The sequence below is a fragment of the Alexandromys fortis genome, unplaced genomic scaffold (assembly GCF_014885135.2).
Source record: "Alexandromys fortis isolate MF-2015 unplaced genomic scaffold, M_Fortis_MF-2015_v1.1 scaffold_0, whole genome shotgun sequence".
NCBI lineage: Eukaryota > Metazoa > Chordata > Mammalia > Rodentia > Cricetidae > Alexandromys > Alexandromys fortis.
This window is the reverse complement of record NW_026067949.1, coordinates 41,583,721-41,604,746: the sequence shown is the minus strand read 5'-3', so window position 1 is coordinate 41,604,746 and position 21,026 is coordinate 41,583,721. Positions and strand designations below refer to the sequence as shown.

The following is a 21,026-nucleotide window of genomic DNA, read 5'->3' as shown; positions in this document are numbered from 1 at the left end:
GCATTAAGTAATGAGCTCCATCTCATAGAGTGGACTTTACAAACAATCAGAAAGTGGTTGGTTACTCCCATATATTGGTGCCGCTATTGCACCAGTGGGACTATCTTGCAGGGCAAGTCATTATTAGAGTCCACTGTTGGCTAAGATTGTGGAATGCTTTTCTTTCCCAGTAGCATAGAGTTGTGAAAGTTAGCTTACAGGAATGGAGGTTTCATGCCAGCAACAGCTTGATTTCCCAGTATTCTGTGATGTACGTATGCAGTGTCTTCAGCAAAAGGGTCTTCCCACCAAATTCTGAAGAGTAAGAGCAATGGCAACAGCCTGTAATGTTTGGAAAGTAACTCGAAAAGAGGTAACCCATTCCTGACACTTTTTATTTGATAGCCTGTGGTGTCTGAGGGAGGCAAGAATCCCCCCATTATAAAATAATTCTATTTAGGATGTATGTATGTTACATTTTAGTTTAGAATACCATTTTGAATAAAAAAATCTAATTCTAAGTTTATTTAAATGATTAATACAGAAATCTTCCAAATGACTATCTAAACTTACACACTAAATGCTATGCTAGAGCCAAAGTTGTAGGCAACAAAAAAAAAGTTTTCTTGTCTCATTTAGTCTTTTTACAATACAGTTCATTTTTTTCCATATTCAACTGCTACTGTAAATTATTCATATTAACTGGACCAGTGTTCCTAACATCATCCATTTCCTTTTCACCTAGCAGAATACCATACATTGGGAAATTCATAAAACCAGAAAAAGCCCTTGCTAAATGAGGTTAGGTGTTTTGGTCTATGGTTCTGGAGCTGGAAAGCCCAAGCTGTGATGATGGATGGCATCTGTTGGGCATCTTACTGTCTTCCTGTTGTGTCGTCCATGCTAGAAGTTAGGAGGGAAACTGAACAGAGGCAGGCAGGGCAGGACTCTTAGGACACCCCCTCTCTTGATAGCCATCCCATTTCTAGGACCTGAAAAATTATTTCATGGAAGCAGAGTCCTCAGGACCTAATCATGGCAGCTTTTTGTCTATTCCATCTTATTGTTTTGAGATAACATCTTGCTCTATAGCCCAGGCTGCTTCCAAACTTACTGTGAGCCTCCTGCTTCAGCCTTCTCAGTGCTGAGAGCTGAAACAGATGGAAGCCCACACCTGACTTTTATTAGGCCCTACATCTCAACACTTTTGAATTGGGGATTAACTTTCCAACATAAACGGCTTGAGAATAGATATAAATGATAATAATGGAATGTTATTGTCATTATTTTAACTCCTATAGTACTTAGTATTAAATGTATGTCCATTCCCTGCCCATTTTCACATCCAACTTGCAAGCCCAATGGTATGGCAGGTACCACATTTACCTCAAAGTCCTGCCCAGTACAGAAAGCCTTCAGCTTTCACAGTCAACAGTGCTGAACTATTGACTGTGAAAATGTAAACTCAACCCAACCTTCAGGGCCTTGCACAACTTGTTCCTCACAGAGCTTTCACAGTTCTTTGTAGCGTGCAACACCCACCTTCTACCGACTTCCACCTGTGTATAAATATTGATCTCTAAATTTTCATGAATGTAAAATTTCATAACTACTTGAATTTGTTCCAATTCAAAAATGCCTTCTCTGTTCCTTCAAGGCCCTGTGGGTGTGTCTGCTACACTGAAGAGCTTTATTTTGCATCCTAACTCATGTTTAAAAGATAACACTGTTTTACAACTCACCACATTACCGTATGCCTTTATGAACACGTAGAAAGCATTACGCTATTGATTTGTAGAATGAGTCAACTCATTTCTTTGCTTATAGATTTTGCTTGATGACTAGAACAATAATGTTGGGGAAATAAAGCTGGGAAAATGCTTTGTAAGAACAAAGGTATTTATCAACTTATTGTCTAGACTATGATTCACTTTGTTATTTGACTTTACCCTAGCTCTTCAAAAATCTGGGGTCTATGTAATCATAACTACAGTGGCAGTCTGGCGCAAGCTTGCTGGACATGTGCATCACCATGTGGGATGTTGTTTTCTACATGGCACATTGAAGTTCACTGTGTTTAACATCTTTTCTCCCCAGAAAGTGGGCTGCGATAAGGAAATTGGTTCCAACAAGGTTGAGGATAAGTGTGGGGTCTGTGGAGGGGACAATTCCCACTGTCGAACTGTGAAGGGAACATTTACCAGAACACCCAGGAAACTTGGTAAGATGAGTGTTCTCCTGAATTAATACACTTTTGTGCTATTTGACATTTTGAGACATCTTTTAGAATTTCAGGGTTTTTTTTTTTCAAATGAGCATCACAGAAATTAAAAGAGAAGGAAGACTGTATTTAATGTTTTAATAAAAGTTTCATGCTTTGGGGGAAAGCATGTGCTATATGTTACTTGAATTTAACCAATGTGTATAAGACTAATGGATAATTTTGAATGTATGTGGCACATAACTTTTCTGGAAATGTAAAATGTTGTAAAACCTTAACTATAACATTTATTTTTGTCGGAAAAGTGAGCAATTTTATCTTGGTATATTTATGGAGATAGCATCCATATATAGTATAATCTTTAACCAAAACAGAGATAATGTATGAAAAATGCAAAGAAAAAAATAGAGATACAACAAAAACTCTGAGGTATGATTGCTCATGTGTGTAACCTTTGGTGCTCATTATACCATTTAACCTCAAGTTAAACATGTATCAAAGCTCCACAATATGGAATAGAAAACTATTCTGATGCAATAGGTAATATGTAAAAATATTTTAGCTTCATAAATTATATAATTTCTATATAATGCACACAGACATTTATACAGTATAACAAATATTCATATATTTGATGACATTATTGGGGAAACATTTCAGGAAATTTAGCAACTAAAGGTAAATATGAAGTTGGCATGAAGATTCTCTTAAGTCTCTTACGGCATGATCAGAATAATATTTGATGGGCTGTGAGAAGACACAGAGGAATTTGGTTTAAGTCTGAGCATTGCTACACAGGTTCATAGCACTGACTGCTCTTCCAAAGGACCCGGGTTCTGTTCCCAGCACCCACATGGTGGCTCACAGCCTTCTGTAGCTCCAGTCCAGGGGATCCAGTGCCCGCTTCTCACCTGTGTGAGCAGTAGGCATGCAAGTGGTGAGCAGGCTTACATGGAGGCAAAACACTCACACATATAAAATCATAAAATAACTAAATCTTCAAAAAAAGAATTTGGTTTACTTTAGTGATTATAACTAATAGAGAAACATATGAAAAGGTTCTGTTAGCCTTCATCCAAATGGAGTAACCTTCATTGTCCATTTTTATACAAATTACACCCTGGCGAATTCTAGAATCAGATTTGCTCTGTGATGTGCCAGTTTTCAAATATGGTCCCCAGTCCTTCATGTCTTTGCTATTCTTTCATAACGAATTATTAGGGTTTATACTATGAAATTTGAAAGCAAATAATGCTACTTCTGGCTGGCTGTTTGCATTATTTTATCAAAGCAAATGGAATTGAAATACAAATGTTACACTGTGGTTAGACTCACATATAATTCTCTCTGCACTGCCATGAGAGTATTGAATGGGCTTCGCATTCCTGAAGTTAAATTTATTTTTCTGTTTGGGGATGTGGAATCATTGGTTTTATTTTCAGGATGAATTAATGTAAGGAAAACCTTTTCTTGTACTGGGATAGTTCTCTCTGCATTTTGTGCACTAGAAGGACATGCTACTGTTTTTCAGACCACCTCAAAAAGTTAGGCTAAACAAGAGTCAAAGTCAAAAGAACAGGTGAAGGGTCCCCTCGGTCACTCAGCGTTAACGTGGTCAGAGATAATCCAGCCTCGGTTCTTTTCGCCAATGTCCTTCTCGTCATGCACTAGACTAATTAACCTTTTCCAACAGGCAAACACTTAAGCAAGAGATGCCATAAGGAGCTCGAGTTTCTGGAAAATGAAATCTGCAAGTATTCAACTTCAAAATCACCTCCATCATTTTGCATTCATGCTCAGTCTTACTTTCATTGACTATTACTTTCATTGACTATTAACAGTTTATCGGCATTGGCTAACTACTGCAAAATGCATTTTTTTTTACTTGAAAATTTAAAGTTTCAGAACACGTTTTATAACTTACCCAATAAAATCTGTATGGCTCATGGGGTAGTCAATGAAACAGCAAGACTGATAAAACGTGAAACCTCCACTAATTAACGACATTCTATTTAAGGGAAGACGAGAGGCGCGTTCGTTTTACCCAAAGGAGCTCGTAATATTTCTCTTGCTGAAACAAGAGAAACTAAAAATGTACTGGGTAAGTTGTAGTGCGCTGCAGAAAGACGGGCATTCATAAATGACCTCACACTGATGTGCACTCCTGGGCATCTTAAGCATGTTGCTTTTAACTGTTGCTTATTCAGGCAAACAGCCCAGCTCCTGTGTTGAGCAGAACCTTAGGTTAAGGTGCTGAAAACCCTGATCCTAAATGACTACTACATGTATTTAGGACCCAAATAAATATTAGGTAAGAGTTGGGTACATCTACTTATAGAGAAATATTAGCTATACATATATAATTACTGAAGTAATCAGGAAAAATGTTATTTTATATTTCTATCTGGATTTCTTTTGGCACAAATCCTGGATTACATGAACTGGATGTTCCATAACATACTAAAAGTTTAGCTTGCATAATTTCCTATATTTGTTTCTATTTGAGACAGCATCTTCCCATACAGCTAATTTCAAACTCAATATCCTCCTGCCTCAGCTTCACAAATGCAAGGTTCTAGACAGGTATCACCTCACCTGGAGCTGACTCATTTACTGGTACTGGCCATGAGATATAACATATCTGCCTCTCAGTTTGTTCTATTGTTGATTGATATAAGTTTAGGGCTTATGGTAATATTAAGATTTTTCCTATAAGAATGTAAAGTTCCAATAGTCAATTTAAGCCTATTAATTTACTTTTTAGTTATCTAAGGCTAATTTATAATTCATGACTTAGAAGATTGAGGGTAGAGCAGTACATAATACACACTTGCATTCAGTTTTTCTATAAATATTTCTTTAAAGTGGGATTATAAATATTAAAAGCATTTACAATACATGGAAGCTTAGCTATTTGTAGTGCCATAGGTTTTCATAGCAATATTTAGGCAGAAGGGATATCCCAAGGTTACCATGTAAATACTTTTTATTAAAACTACTACTTTTTAAAAGGTAGCCATAAAAACTGGAGTAACACAGGGAGACTCAGGAAATCATCACTGTTTGCCTGAACTGTTGATGCAACTCATAGGCCAACACTAACTGTGAATTTTCCTCATGCAAGATGCTTCAGAGCTGTAGAGGTAGTTTCTGAGATGCACCTTGTAGTTTATGGATGCCCTCTTCTGCACGTGGGAGCCAGAAGGGTGCAGTGCCGGACTAACCATAGTGTCGCCTTTGTTTTCTCTGCTTCCTCCACTTTTCACCGCACATGCAAAGGGTACCTTAAGATGTTTGATATCCCCCCTGGGGCTAGACATGTGTTAGTCCAAGAAGACGAGGCTTCTCCTCATGTTCTTGGTAAGTGTTTTTGTCTGCCAGCGCTGCTTTTCCATGTATATAAACATGAAATGTCAAAGACACTCCACATGGGGATATGCATATGTATGTATGTGCACTCTACATACTATACATGCAAGAATGAGGATTATATATAAATTCACTAGTTGGATAGTACATGAAGTTTAATTATTTCTCCTATTTTTATATTAAAACAAATATTTGAAACTAAAACTTCAGTTTTTGGTAGAAATGGGATTGGTTCATAACTCCTGAGAAAATTTTACAAGTTTGTATTTATTAATCATTCTTTTCTCTGAATTAGGGGACATAAAAAATAACATGTACCATTAAGGAAAGGCAATAGGAAAATTTATCATTTTTAAAATTTTTTAATTTATTTATATTTTATGTATGAGTGCTCTGCACACAAGAAGAGGCCATCAGATCTCATTATTGATGTTTGTGAGCCACCATGTGGTTGCTGGGAATTGAATTCAGGACCTCTGGAAGAGCAGCCAGAGGTCTTAAACCACTGGTCCATCTCTCCAACCACAAATTTATCATTTATATGTTGAAAATGACTGATGGATAGTTTCATATAGATTTTTAATAGTTTTTATAGTTTCATATAGATTTTGAATAGTTTTTATAAATTTCAAATTCTTTGGAACAGCAAAATTCTCCTGTGGCAGATTTACAATGTTAATTTTCCCTAGTACCTGGAAACTGTCTGTTTTTGATTGGCACTTGTGTGGTTGATTATGATTTGTGTGGTTGATTATGATTTCTGTTATTTTTCTCTTATGGGAAAAATAGTACCGAATGCCCGTGGAAGCAGTTTCCAAGCACAGCTCGTGCTGGAGCTTGAGCTCTGTGCCTGTTTCTGCACTGAAAGTTAGGGCAACTCCGGGAAATTTTGTAGCAAATGGTTTTTTATTCACATGTGACATCTTAAGTCTTTTTTGTTGTGGTAATTCAAGAGCTACTTAAATTACATTCCCTGTCAGATGGCATATCATACAAGCCTTTGCTCAGAGTTCTTCCCCTAGTTTTTAAATTTCTTATTGTTCATGCTAGAATTCAGATTATTCTTGGAATAGTTATCTTAAAAGCTTGAGAAATAAATATGCAATAAATGGTTTTAACTAAATTTTTTCAGTGATGTGAGAATTATGAAATGTTTTCTCTCACTTACTGATAGATACCTCCAAACTGTACATTTATTCTATTATTTTTCCCAAGAGAGAAGTATTACACACTGTAACAACAGATCTGTAATGAATTAAGAACTCTATCAATAATAAATATCCTTTTCTAGCAGTAGCAACTTCAGAGTAGTCTGGGAATTTTACTGCCAGCAGAAAAACTATTGGCCTGGAACTCAGTTCAGCTCTTTAGGGTGGCTATCAGTATTTTACCAATCTTGAGAGACAGTTTGTGTTGACAAGGTATCTATTATATCCAGAGTCCCAGCTTCCAAGGAAATATATAGAATGAGAGGGCTAATCTCTTTGACAATGTTTCCAAATGGGAATATTTGCAAACATTATCCCCCCCCCTTTTTTTTTAATCTATTTAACACAGTAGCAATGCTTCTCAATGGTTTACATGCCTAATGAAGGGAGTAAGGAAACTTCTAAGAACTAACGTTCGTTTTGACTGCTTGATACTAATAAGGCAGAGGAGTCACTGGTTTTTCTTAGTAAAAATGGGGGAAATCTGCTGTGGCTCATCCCCACTGCCATGGGATAAATGTGTGCCCTCACTCATTTTCTTTTGTTTAGCTATTAAGAACCAAGCCACGGGTCACTACATTTTAAATGGCAAAGGGGAGGAAGCCAAGTCGCGGACCTTCATAGACCTTGGTGTGGAGTGGGATTACAACATTGAAGATGACATTGAAACTCTCCACACGGATGGGCCCCTACACGACCCCGTTATTGTTCTGGTACGTGCCATGCAACATTGCATATACTTGATAACTTACCTGAAAACATGCTCAGTTAAAATATATGACTGAATATTCTCCTGTTTTTTTTTTGTAATTCTATTTATGTCTCCCTGTTCTGTTTGCAACATTCTCATAACAGTTTAATAAGTCTATTTTACTCAAATAATTTATATTTAGTTGCAAACTTACTATTTTTGATGTCCCCTTTAATGCACGATTCTTTACCTTCTATATGGAGAAATTCCTTTGGCAGTTTTTGTGGTATAAGCGTATTATCAATGAGTTTTCACAGCAGCATTCAAATTGCCGAAATGCCAATATTTCCTCCTCATTCTTGAAAGATACCTAAAAGTATAAAATTAGGGTATTACCAGTTTTGTAATTTTTATTTAGAGATGCCTTTGTATTTACTCACTGTATAAACGTGTTATCTATAATATACAATGAATCTCTAGTACATCGAGAATTCTATATCAGCAGGTTTTCTAACTATAAAAGCAGGTGATGTGGTTTAAGATATAAACCAGAAAATTTTACCAGAATTCTATCAGAAAAGCCAGTGGCATGAAAATCTGTGTTAGTTAACTATTGGTGTTTTTACAATGCTAAATAGATATAAAGAAGTCACTGTGTTATATATATGCTATACTAACAGATTATGTTAACTATTGGAGAATTGTTGCCTGCAGGAACCTAGAGGGACCTGAGGGCTTATCAATGAGAAAGATCTGACTCCCTGCAGTGGATGCACACATGAGCTTATTTTATGGGTGTATGAATATGCAGTCACAGCCCTGAGGAGGGGTCTGCCTGCCTAGGACACTCACTCAGCAGCCCCTTGGGAATCTGCGCTGAGAACTCTTGTGGAAAGTGCAGATTCCTTATAGCCATGGGTCATGTGCAGACGCAGCCAATAGGGGGTGCTGTGACATAATATATACGGAGCAGGCAGCTTCTATGTGATCTTGAACAGAACAGAAAAGGCCTAATAAAGTACACGGAATTATAGAAAGATAAGATGGAAACAAATGAGTGATAATGTTCAAAACTTGTGAGGAAATAATTATCTCCAGAACTTCTGAAAGTTGTGTGTGAAATACATTTAAAACAGTTAGAAATATAAAAACTGTTGAAAGTGTCAGCGCTCCAGCGGAAGGCTCTCCTGGGAAAGTCCGCAACTGAAGGCTTAGTAAAGAGCAGGCGTGTTTTCCTCGTTGCCAGAACCTTTGTCTACTAGACTCCATTATTTATTTTCTCGTTTCTATGAGAACTCTGAATATTGTGCTACTTTTTAAAAGGATTTATACTATATATGAAATTACTGCTTTGTCAATTTTCCACATTATTGTACTATTCTCATAGTCGCCCCTATTACCCATCTTCTCTTCTTTCTACAGCTGGTCCCTTTCTACTCTAGCCTGATTCCTGTTTTCACAGACACACACCTGTTTTGAGACTAAACATGCAGTGTCTGACTCACTTCCTCATCCAAGTACACACCGCCTGTTCCCCTTCCCTCTGGAGGCCTTCCTCCCATCATACTTCCCTCTACTTTCATATTATTCATGCATAAAATAACTTCCTACATGTGAGAAATGAGAAGCACGCGTGCAAGACTTGACTTTCTGAGCCGGGCTTTTTTCACTTAGCATGCTCACCACTTGTATGCATTTTACTGCAGATGCCATAAGTTCATTCTTAACGCCTGGATAAAACACCAATTTCATATAAACCACAGTTTCTTTATATGGTCATCTGTTGATGGGCATCTAAGTTGGTTTCATATTATGAATAATGCTGCTCTAAATATTGATATGCAGGTACCTCGTAGTACGTTCAGATTCCTTCCAGTAGATACACAAGTGCGGTATAGCTGGGTCATATAGTAGCTCAATATGTTTCTGAGAAACCTCCATAGTGGCTGCTCTAGTTTACATGGCAACCAGTGGTATAGAAAGTTCCTCGTTTTCCATATCCTCTTTTATCTTGATGATAGCCATTTTGATATGGATGGATGGACTCCCAATGTAGCCATCTCTTTTCCTGACGGATTCCAGCAGCTCTCTCCCATCCCTAGGCTGTAGCAGATTGGCCAGGTTGCCTGACATGTGATTTCCCATTGTTACCATGCCCAGAATACCTCAGTCTTAAACAGTGGGTTCCCACTCAAGATGATTCCGTGAGTTGGGAAATGAACTGCTTTTCCATAGGTGACCTTTCACACTGTGGAGTCCCTTTAGCACCACGAACCCTGGTTAGGACCTTGGGCTTGACTCTTTATGCCAGGACACTCAAGTTTAGCTTCTGGATCTTTTCCTAACTCTCCTTCCTTGCCAGGGAGCTGTGGCTAGAGCTGTTGCCTCTGTTCCTTTGTGATTCTGACTCTCCTCATTCACCCCAACAGAGGGAGCTTTGAGTTTGTCATATTACCAGGGAAATGAAAGATTTTCTCATTATGTTCACTGTTGGGCAGTTTTACTATGGTGTACTCAGTGAGATTTGTACTGCTCATACTTGGGGTTCACTCTGTAAGTAGTAAAATGTTTCATATCACATTTGAGCAAATTTCCCATTATATCTTTAAGACCTCTCTATCTGTTCATGGGATTCATTTTCAAACCACTTTAATATTTTATAATATTTGAAATATGAATAATTATCCCTGGGCTGTTTAAAGTCTGACTCTCCAATCTAACCTGTATCCTGTCCAGTATTTTCTTCATGTCAACTGGTGTACTTTCGTTGCTAATATTTCCATGTGGTGGTATTTCGCTTGGTTTTGTGTCTCCTTATATGTTTGCTCGGTATATCCAACATGCCCTTTAAATTCTAGACCTCCAAGCTGCCTGCTTCTGCTGGAAGCTTCTATTTCCTCCCTGATGGGTCACAGTCCCCTGCTTCAGTTTTCTTTACTTTACATAAGACACTTGTGTGAATGGTTCCTTGGCTTTGGTCCAGAGGCAGTTAAGTCCCAAAGCATTTGAAGGCTCTTGTTCCTCTTCACTAGGACTGGTCTGTTTCTACTCAACCTTATGCTCACAACATGAATCTCTTAAGTGGTACTGAGCCCTCTTCACTCTGCTAGAAAACTCCCTGATTCCCAGCCCTAGCTTTTTGAGAGCACATGGCATCTCCAACTGACAATGCACAGAGCAGCCTCTGGTCAGGACCCGAAAGCTGTTTAACTGTCCTTTCATGCAGCTCTCTCCTCTTCGGGCCCTGCAAGTTCCAACCTCTGACCTCGGTATGATCAACAGAGCATTGCTGGAAGTCTTGACTCAACCTCAACATCTGGGCAAAGGTCTAGATTCCAGTCCCTGTCAGGACATAAGCATGCCCTTTGCTTTCCGAGAACACTGTCATCTGCCATGGTGTCCAGCACATTCCAGCAGAAACGGTCTCTCGAGTTTTGTGTCGGGAGGGAACTTGATGGCTCTCATGGCAGAGCGCAGAAAGGATCCACTTGTTTTGAGATGTGTTGCTGGATGCCTTTCTGAATCAAATTTCTAAGTTTCTATTATACTAAATCAAATTTCTCCACTTGGTTTTTGTTTTCTCCCTTATGGATATTGTTGATTGAGATGTCCTTTAGATCTACCGCCTACTCTTTTTTTTTTTTTGAGCTGCATTCTTTATTTATTAAAGATTTCTGTCTCTTCCCCACAGCTGCCTCCCATTTCCCTCCCCCTCCCCCAATCAAGTCCCCCTCCCTTGTCAGCCCCAAGAGCAATCAGGGTTCCCTGCCCTGTGGGAAGTCCAAGGACCACCTACCGTCTACTCTTAGTCTTGAATTTAAGAGTACATTTTGTATTTCATAGGACTTGTTAAGGTCACTTGATTAGAAATGTTTCCCAGGACCCAACTGTTTTCCTCTGCTCAGCTTTACTCAAGCTGTACTCATAAGGGTTGTGCTTTTCTAATGGATTAATATCTAGGTGTTATGGAAGAATGTTTTGCTCAGTATAACATTTCTCTTATTTTCAAAAGGTTTCATTTAGTTTATATGAATCATTTGTAATCAATTTCATATATGTTTGAGCCTACTTGTCAATATTAGTTATCTGTTACTACATGACAAATTCCCTGAAACACAGTAAGTAGGTAACAAAATCATATCCTATTGTGTCTATGGATGATGTAGCTGAAGCTGGTCACATGACCACATGTGATAGAGTGACTATCATGAGGTAGCTGGTGGCGGTACTACCGCCACCTTGCAGCTTGTCTGGTAGGGCTGCTCTTACTCTCTGGCCCAGGCTGCAGTGGTTGAAAGGCCTCGGTATACGATGCCAAGCTAGTGGAGCAGCCGCTGGCAGGCCTTCTTCCCTCCCCACCTGAGCCTCCCCAGAAGCTGACTAAATGTTCATAGTACCTGGCATGGAATTCCCCAGGAGTGAGTGAGAAAACTGAGTCAGTGAAACCAAGGCAGAAGTCACAAACTGTTAATACTCAGCCTTGGACATGTTGAAACTATGACAATGACCTAAAGAAAAAAAATGTACTGATTTTAAAAGGCGGAGAGAATGCCTAACAATCATACGATTAATGGACAATGGGCCAAGACAAGCAAATCCTAAACTCAGGAAATCTATACTTACAGTGGTCTTTTTCTCAGCCAGTTAGTAGAAGAAATATTCTATGTCGTGATAAATGGAATAGTCAAAAGCTAAAAGGCCCAGACTAATAAGTTACTTTGGTGTTCTCTTATTCTATAGAATTATATATAGATGGTTTTTATTTTCTATGTATTTTTCCAAAAATGTTTCTCCCCTAGGGGGAACATGGTCATTATAATAAAGCATTTTTATTATAAAGAACTTTAAAATACACTAAAGAGATGGTTTAATTTAAGGTGACCTATAGAAAATAAGTTTTTTATAGTATCAACCTTTACTCCTCGACATATTTTATATTATGATATTCAATGGTTTTGCCTAACATTGCAGACTACCACTTGACTCGATGGACACAAAAACATTCTAAGAACTACCCTAAACATTTGCCAGTTTTCAAAATATCAGTATCCTGAAATGCTTAAGTTCAGTCTCTAGTTGCTTATATATTAACTGCATCTCTCCCCCATGTCTGTATTAGATCATACCTCAGGAGAATGACACACGCTCTAGCCTGACATATAAGTACATTATCCATGAAGATTCTGTACCGACCATCAACAGCAACAATGTCATCCAGGAGGAGCTGGATACCTTTGAGTGGGCGCTGAAGAGCTGGTCTCAGTGCTCCAAACCCTGTGGTGGAGGTAACAACCGCATACACTTTTAGAACAGTTTATCACCGTATATTGGTATATCTAATAATGTGTTTAGTTATGGTGCTTCATACACACACATATATCGTGCATTTTGATCCCACACACACATAGCAAACACAGATGCACACAGCCTCTCTGTCACTTTTCCTCATCCCATCTTATTCTCCTACTTTCATGTCTTTTTTTTATTTTTCGCATATAACCAGTAAATTTAATGTCAATAGGTATGTAAATCATAAAATAGCCAGTCCTGCTTACTCTAATTAGAAGCTGCAGTTGGAGAAATCCCAAAACAACCAAACTCTAAATACGAAGTTGTTAGTTATTTCTCGGACTTTGCGAAGGAAGTGATTAAAACAATAGCAGACCAACCATAACATCCCCCTGCTCTTTTCTCTAGGGTCCTTTAGGTCTTGTGTTCAACACAGTAATGCCTTAATCGCTTTTCCCAAAATCTGAAACTGCCCTCAGTCCAGTTTATGCTGGCTGTTGCCTGTCTTCTCCCTTTCACTCCCCGTGTGAATGCATGCCTTTTCTGCTTGAGCAGTGAATCCCATCTAACTATACATCTAACCATGCTGTGTTTTAGAGGCTAGCTACCACACTGAAAGCTTCGTATATCCTCGTGTCAATATTCCCAATGGCTCTGTGATGTCAGTATTATATTTATCTCTATTATAGGAGGGCTCGCTTGTTGGTTCCTGGCCATGTAGCCCCAAAATAATCACACAGAAGCTGTATTAATTAAATCACTGCTTGGCCCATTAGCTCTAGCTTCTTATTGGCTATTTTTTACGTATTAACTTAAGCCATCTCCATTAATCTGTGTATCGCCATGTGGCTGTGACTTACTGGATAAAGTTCCTAGCATCCATCTCCAGCAGCTCCAGGCATCTCTCTGACTCCACCTTCCTCCTCCCATCATATAGGTTAGCTTTACCCACCTAGTTCTATTCTTCCCTGCCGTAGGCTCAAAGCAGTTCTTTATTCATTAACCAATAAAAACAACACACAGACAATAGAACCTCCCTCACCATATCTCTATTACACTGATGGTGAAATTGAAACACGGACAGTAAGTGATTTTCCAATAACATAGGAAGACCAGGTTGGCTGACCAGCATACTGCCTTGCTACATGCCAGGGCTTCTCTCGTTTCCCCAGAACAGATCCAGGAGATGGACCGCATTTTCACCAGTTCCTCCCATTATCTATTTGTCTAGCTCTACATAACAAATACTCTGGTATTATGCAGGCAATGGCAGAATTGTTACAGTAACCACTATATAAATACTGGATAATGAAGAGAAAAATATCCATGGTATGTAACTCTAGATAAATCAGTTTTTAATTAAAACTCCAGACTGTATTTCTACAGTGTTTCTGGAAAGGACCTTTTATGAATGTCACTTCTTGCATCATTGCAAGATAGATGCTGATTTGATTTTGAATTTGCCTTCTTGGTGTGCCCGACATCTACATGGTCCTCAAGGTTATCGGTGCCATTTTAATATGCATGGCATTTGTCTTACTTCACCAGGCTTCCTTCACTGTTTCGGAAGAGAAGATTATTGCGATTCCCCTACTCACTTTGATTTTCTTCTCTATTTACATGATAACGTTTTTAAGTTAATGAATAGGTAGAGTTATATTGTTCTTCCAATTAAAATCCTTCAGTTGGCTGACAAGTAGCCCTGAAGACATGAAGCTATTCAAGTAGTGTTCTTGCAGAACGTTAATAAGCTGAGCTTCATCATTAGGGACCATTAAACAAAGCCTATTGTAATGGCATTGTACAAAAACAGCTGGCATATATGTTTCAAGAATAGTAAATGCCATAAAGATGGAGTCTGGGCAATTATTTCTGCTCGTGGAAGCTGCAGAGACTTGGAAGTTAAATGAAGTATGTGATCCCTGACTGGAAAAGCCTCCTTGGAAAGGAACATGACAAGGATAATGGCAGGTTTAGAATATTGTCTACATATTATATTTTAAAAATTATTTTTGTAGTAATGTGAACAGATTAGGAATGAAGGATCCAGAGGTCTGCAACTTGGAAAAAATGCACATGTGGCAAACTATGATTTGGATAATAAATGTGATGCTTAATCTTTGTACTAATAACCATTTGGCTTCCTTACAACCTTTTAGAGAGGTTTCAAAGTTTTCAACTTGTAGAAGGTTTCTGTTGTCTCTGGGCTTGTTTGTTTCATAAATATCAAAATAATGAATGCTGGGAGACCTTCTTTGGCCAACCACTCCCTATGACCTTCAAGCCCAAATGCTGTCTGGGCTCATGGCTTTGCAGATCTGATGCTGTCTTACCTCCTTCCTCTTCACACACAGCATGTTCTCCAACCCCCACCTTTCACCCCCAGAAACACCTAACCTGTCCCACGTTCTTCCCTGCATGTGACACGGACGGCGTGTCATCCCCTTTATCCAACACAGTTTGAGCCGCATTGTTCTGCTCAAAGAGGCGTTGGTCTGGAAGACTTCCCATCAGCTAAGCTCATGGCTCCTTCCATGTGTTGCTTTCTGCCCCTGCAGAAGGGTCATCACTGAGCTGTGTAAAGGCCTACACTCAGCTTTGGTCCCCACAGTGCTTTTCCTACCCATCCCTCACGCTACACTCTGAATGTTCTATCTCCACTCATAAGTACACAGGTGCTGCTTCAAACGTTTTAGTATTTACTAAAGGTTACGTTCCGAGAAAATGGGCTTTTTCATTTCAAATTCATTTTCATTCTCTCTTAAATGACAACACTTGCAGTCCCTGGCCCAGTGTGTGCACTCAGATACTTTCTAAAGGGATGTATGAATCAATATATAAAGGCATGGCATTAGTAAGTAGCTAAACAAAACTTACTTTCTCTCCCAGGTTTCCAGTATACAAAGTACGGATGCCGAAGGAAAAGCGACAATAAAATGGTGCATCGCAGCTTCTGTGAGGTCAATAAGAAGCCCAAGCCCATCCGACGGATGTGCAACATTCAGGAGTGCACACACCCACTGTAAGCACTCAGTCACGTGACCCTGCTGCCACAGCTGGAAGGGGAATGTCCTGGGAGTTTCAATTCATTCAAAACTCTTACATTTACCTGTTCAAGTAGTCAGTCTTATCACAAGGAGTGTATAAAGCTGCGGTCCCTTGCCTTTACCTATGTTCCTTCTCATGAAATGCAAATATATCTTCAGCTATTTAATTTCTTTTGATAGCTGATAACTAGTTGTTTTCATCTAAGTTTTACCTTCTACCTAATGCCTTTTGGGGGGAATTACAGGTTATATATTAAATACTGAGTTTCTTCTAAAGATTTACCTTCTTTGACAGCCTTTCCAGACCACACTTAATTTTTTCTTTCTTGGTTCTAACAATATGGACTTATTTTACTGATAGTGATATCTGGGGCTGATTGTCACATATATTTAAACAGGTGGGTCGTATTGCAAAATCAGAAAGTAGCTTCCTTTCTTGTGAAACTGTTTCTGGTCTTGAAAACCATTCACATCTAAATAGTAAGCATTCAGGTACCCTGTTGCCTAGTTACAGAGTTCTGCCTCAGCCTAACTCACATTTACCTTCCTCCTGGAGTCCCCTTTTTTCCTGAGTTAGTGACATCTTGACATCTTATCTCCTGGTTCATTCATCCATTTCAAGAGGTACTAGTTTTTTAGGAACTTAAAAAAACGTATAACAAAAAAAATTAAATAGATTTAAATTTAGAAACTTGGGGAAAGCATCTAAGAGGTTCAAGTATTGCCGTTGCTCTCACCTTTGACCTCTTAGAGACACTCATAAGTATATAATTCTGTTTTCCCCCAGAATCTAAAATCTGTTGCATTGTTGGCTGGACTTTAGTATTGCTGTTGAAAAGTTTGGGGTCATTTTGACTCTCAATGCTAAAGGACATATTTTTGCTTATCCTTCTAAGTTCTTAGAACCTTGTTCTCAGCAGAAGGAAATTTCCCAATGATGAAAGGGACCAGCAGGAACATCTTTTTTATTGTACTGTGTAGTTGTGGAGTTAATTCCATGGCAAATATCACATTTATGTATATTTTGATAATGTTAAAATCAAGGTAATTAATGCACACTTAGATACTAAGTACTTGGTTTTTCTAAGTGGTGTACACTTGTAAAAGTCATCAGTTTTGAAATACACACCACATATCAATTGTATCTAAGTAGAGAGATGCCTCATGACCATGCTGAAATTACAGCTGACTCTCAGTGTTAAGACACTGACATTGAAATTTGGGAATGTTCCACGGGAAGTAGTTTTGAAAATTACTGAGAAAATTTTATGAAGTATATTCAAGGAGGTACTTTCTATCAAAGCCTGCATGTATGGCCTTTCTCTCAGGCCCATGAAGGTTCAATAATACTGGAAGTTAGAACATTGGAACAGTTAGTTAGTATGCTATTTCATGAATAAGAGTGTAACAGACAAATCCTTTTGTTGTTCAAAAGCAAAGAGTTGGGTCAGAAAATCATTTCCCTATAAGGTGCATTCGTTCAGAAGACGGGAGGTCCTAGGCATTGCCCCGTGGAGATGCTCAGTGTACCTCACTGCTCCCTCTTGCTCCCACAGCTGGGCAGCAGAGGAATGGGAACACTGCAGCAAAAGCTGCGGCAGCTCAGGCTACCAACTGCGCACTGTGCGCTGCCTGCAGCCACTCCACGATGGTACCAACCGCTCTGTGCACAGCAAGTACTGCTTGGGGGAGCGTCCTGAGAACCGCCGGCCCTGTAACAGAGTCCCCTGCCCTGCCCAGTGGAAAACAGGGCCCTGGAATGAGGTGAGTCACCTGTTAGTATGTAGTGTGTGAATAGAGAAACCACCAACCATGTTAGAGGGGCTAGGAAAAATTAATAATTTAAGACAGTATTAGCAGTTAAGAATGGGTGGCAGGAACAAACCATGTTTAGGTATTTTGTGACATGGATGCATCTGAGAGGCCCCTGAATCGTCTGAGGTCATCGCTGACTTCTCTTTTTTCTACAGAAGGTCCAATCCACTACAAAACCCAAGGCCCTGCTACATTAGTAACCCCTCCCCCCAATCTTCTTTCTAGCTGATAAAGTAAATTTTCTATTTCCCAAATCATGCCGTTCAAGCTTTCTCTTTTCATGGACTTGTTCTTCCCTGTCTCTGGTCCAGCAGCATCCCCATCCCTCATCACCGCCATCCAAACACCTCCCTGTCTGTGGTCCCTTCTGGCAGGTCCTCCTCTGACTCTCAAGGACCAGATTAGCTCTAGACTGCTGCTCAGGAAAGAGCATTGTGAGTCCTGTCTTAGTCTGTTCTTGCCCACAATCCAGTGACAATGTGTCTTGCTTCCCCAGCATGTAGCTGTAGCCTGGGGTCAAATGGTATTTGAATATTTTTAAGGAGTCAAAATAAGACTTATAAAAAGATGGAGCATCAAAAAGCAGGCACGGGAGAAGTGGCGATCATGCCCAACAAGTGAAGCCCGGGCAAGGACCAGTCATCCATGCTTAATAAGATGAACAAGTATTGCCGTTCCCCTTAGAGACCCAGAACTAAGCTTCTCCCAGCACTGTCTAACTCAACAGTACAGAAGTTTCTCAGCTTTGTTTGGGAATAATTTTCAGTAAATTCTGCTCTCTTTAAGAAAAATAAAGGAGTTGAAGCTTTATAGTAGGACCTGGCAAGGGAGCCAATGTATGAACCCAAGGTTATCTGCCTTAGGACCTTTGTGCAGCACCTCTGTTGGAGGAGGCTGCTTGTCCATAGAGATGGAACTCGAGAGTTGCCGTGTGTGTGTGTGTGTGTGTGTGTGTGTGTGTGTGTGTGTGTGTGTGTGNGGAGAGAGAGAGAGAGAGAGAGAGAGAGAGAGAGAGAGAGAGAGAGAGAGAGAGAGAGAGAGATCCCTGTGAGCATGCATCCCTGGTCTCGGCAGAACCGATGTCTATAATCTCAGCCTTTGTCTCTGCAGTGCTCAGTGACCTGTGGAGAAGGAACAGAGGTGAGACAGGTTCTCTGTAGGGCTGGAGACCACTGTGATGGTGAAAAGCCCGAGTCCGTCAGGCCCTGCCAGCTGCCTCCATGTAATGGTGAGTGAGTTGCTAATCAGCCTTACCATTATGATGCTGCCGAACCTTAGGAAGCAGAGTTTCCTTTTAGGGTAATGTCTGGACTTTCCATTTGTTTATCAAGAAATAATCAACAGAAACACTTTTTGAAATATCACCTTTGGTGATAGTGGGTATGACTGAGTCAGATATATGCGTCTCCTTTCAATGTTGGTTTCTGTTGAGGATAACTTATTTTTATCTATTCCTTTCCTTTATAATGATGTGGAATATGGTTAGAATTATTACAGCAGGCTTTGAGATACTTTGCTAAAATTATTTGGATATAGAACTCAAACCTAATGACCTATCTAATAATTGCTTCTCCATGTAAAGGGTGGCTCCAAAATAGACCTCATGTACCTATGCTAAAATCAAGCACTTGCCTGAGTGACCAACTAGTTGTGTTTTAAAGTGAAATATATTTACTTGTTCTGTTTTGTGGTCGTGGGTAGAGGTACTGTAAAATCAGTGTGCTGAGGAGACCGCTTAACTGTGGTAGGTAGCGTACCCCTGTTCCTTTACAGAGCTTACTTCCTGAGTTCTAGGTCTAAAGCCAAGTTTGAGGTTTCTATGTTATTTCAGTCAAACAGGTAAGGAGCATCCTCAGGCTCAATCTACGGTCTCAAATCTGATGACTTTCAGGGTCTGATATAAATAAATCTCTTTGCCTAGAGTTCTTAGCACTGGACAGTGGTGTGAGCAGACTGGAAAACTTCCTTAATGATTGATTTTGTTGTCTGATTATATTTGGTTATAATTCTCATTTGCCTTTAAGGCCTTCCTGTCTATGCCTAGAAAAACTTGTTAGTCCTCAGTATTTTCCCCTCATCCATATAGAAGCATATTCTGGCCCTATTCTGGCCCTAATGAGACTTGGGCTATCAGTCATGCTCCCTTCAAGATGAGTCTCTCATCTGAGGCTTCTCTAATGCGCAGAGGATGGTTCTGGGTGCTCCCCCGAATCAGCAGCAGGCTAACGGGGTTAGTATGATGGAGAAAGAATAGAAATGTCGACAGCCTTAGTCACAAGGTCCAAAGCAGTTTGTTTGTTTTAGATAGGCATACAGAAAAGACAGTTCACAAGTAAAGAGTTGATATTAGTGACTGAGGATTTGTGTGATTTTTTTTAATAACATTGCCTAGCTTTTGACCTCAGCAAGTGTCAAGTATTCAAATTCCAAATAACACAGTAGGTCTGTAGATGTCTTGACTGTATGATTCATTCTACAATTTGGGATGTGGGCGTGGAATGGCACATGAAATGGGGAGCTTAGCCTACAGCTGGTATCATTGACTGACCCTCTAAAAAAACAACCACCACAAGGGCCATCTCAGTGTTGGAGTTACGTGGCAGATTCCTTACCTTGAAGTATATTCTTATATATATTGTATGTGTATATATATATATATATATTATAATAGAATATGCTGTGATTTTTGAGTGATGATCGTGCCATAATTCTTTGCTTTTTAAATGGGTACAGGGACACATTTGTGTCTACAAACATCCTGGTTCTAATCTATAAACATAAAATGCTGTCAACTCTATGAAATTAAATATAAACACATGACTTAGAATAAAGTTGGCACATTTTATAGAAATGGTCATTTTTCCCCCTTTGGTAAAACTTTTTAAAGGCATAATCAGTTACACTAGGGGTTACACTAGGGGTGTTTAATATTTACTTTAATTGTGAATTTAAAATTATTGCAGAAGAAACTTATTAGGGAGGCAAATTTCAACTACAACTAAAAATGATGTTCCTGTTATCTTCAGAATGAACCCAGTTTTCTCCTTCTACAATCACAGACATGTCTCAATTCCATCTTGAAGACAAAATTCCCCTTAGCACTCTAGGAGATAGTACAATAATAATCATGCCAAGTGCTTGGTGGACACAGGGTGCCTTATCAGCCAGGTGTAGTGGGACATGCTTATAATCACAACCCTGAGGGCTAACCTGGGCGATGCCGTGAGGTCCTGCCTTATAAAAAGTGTGAATAAAATGAAACTAATTATAGTGAATCAATCATATTGTTTATATTTTTCTCCACTCCCCTTTCTTCCTCCCCCATGATCCCCACACTCCCAATTTACTCAGGAGATCTTGTCTTTTTCTACTTCCCATGTAGATTAGATCTATATAAGTCCCTTAGG

General features: G+C 39.3%; 1 protein-coding gene and 1 long non-coding RNA gene across 2 annotated transcripts in view; one reads left to right on the top strand and one right to left on the bottom strand.

The window, feature by feature from the left end:
* Adamts3 (ADAM metallopeptidase with thrombospondin type 1 motif 3) overlaps positions 1-21,026 on the top strand; it is a 206,238-nt gene that overhangs the window by 182,086 nt on the left and 3,126 nt on the right. The window contains exons 15-21 of the mRNA XM_050150175.1: positions 2,077-2,200; positions 5,480-5,560; positions 7,327-7,490; positions 12,588-12,753; positions 15,647-15,779; positions 17,361-17,568; positions 18,730-18,847. Coding sequence (XP_050006132.1) covers positions 2,077-2,200; positions 5,480-5,560; positions 7,327-7,490; positions 12,588-12,753; positions 15,647-15,779; positions 17,361-17,568; positions 18,730-18,847 — 994 coding nt within the window. The remainder of the gene's footprint in view (positions 1-2,076; positions 2,201-5,479; positions 5,561-7,326; positions 7,491-12,587; positions 12,754-15,646; positions 15,780-17,360; positions 17,569-18,729; positions 18,848-21,026) is intronic.
* LOC126506510 (uncharacterized) lies at positions 205-12,729 on the bottom strand. The gene is made up of 3 exons (XR_007593237.1): positions 12,662-12,729; positions 7,719-7,838; positions 205-294 (listed from the first exon to the last, which is right to left on the bottom strand). It is a non-coding gene; the product is annotated as an uncharacterized lncRNA (long non-coding RNA).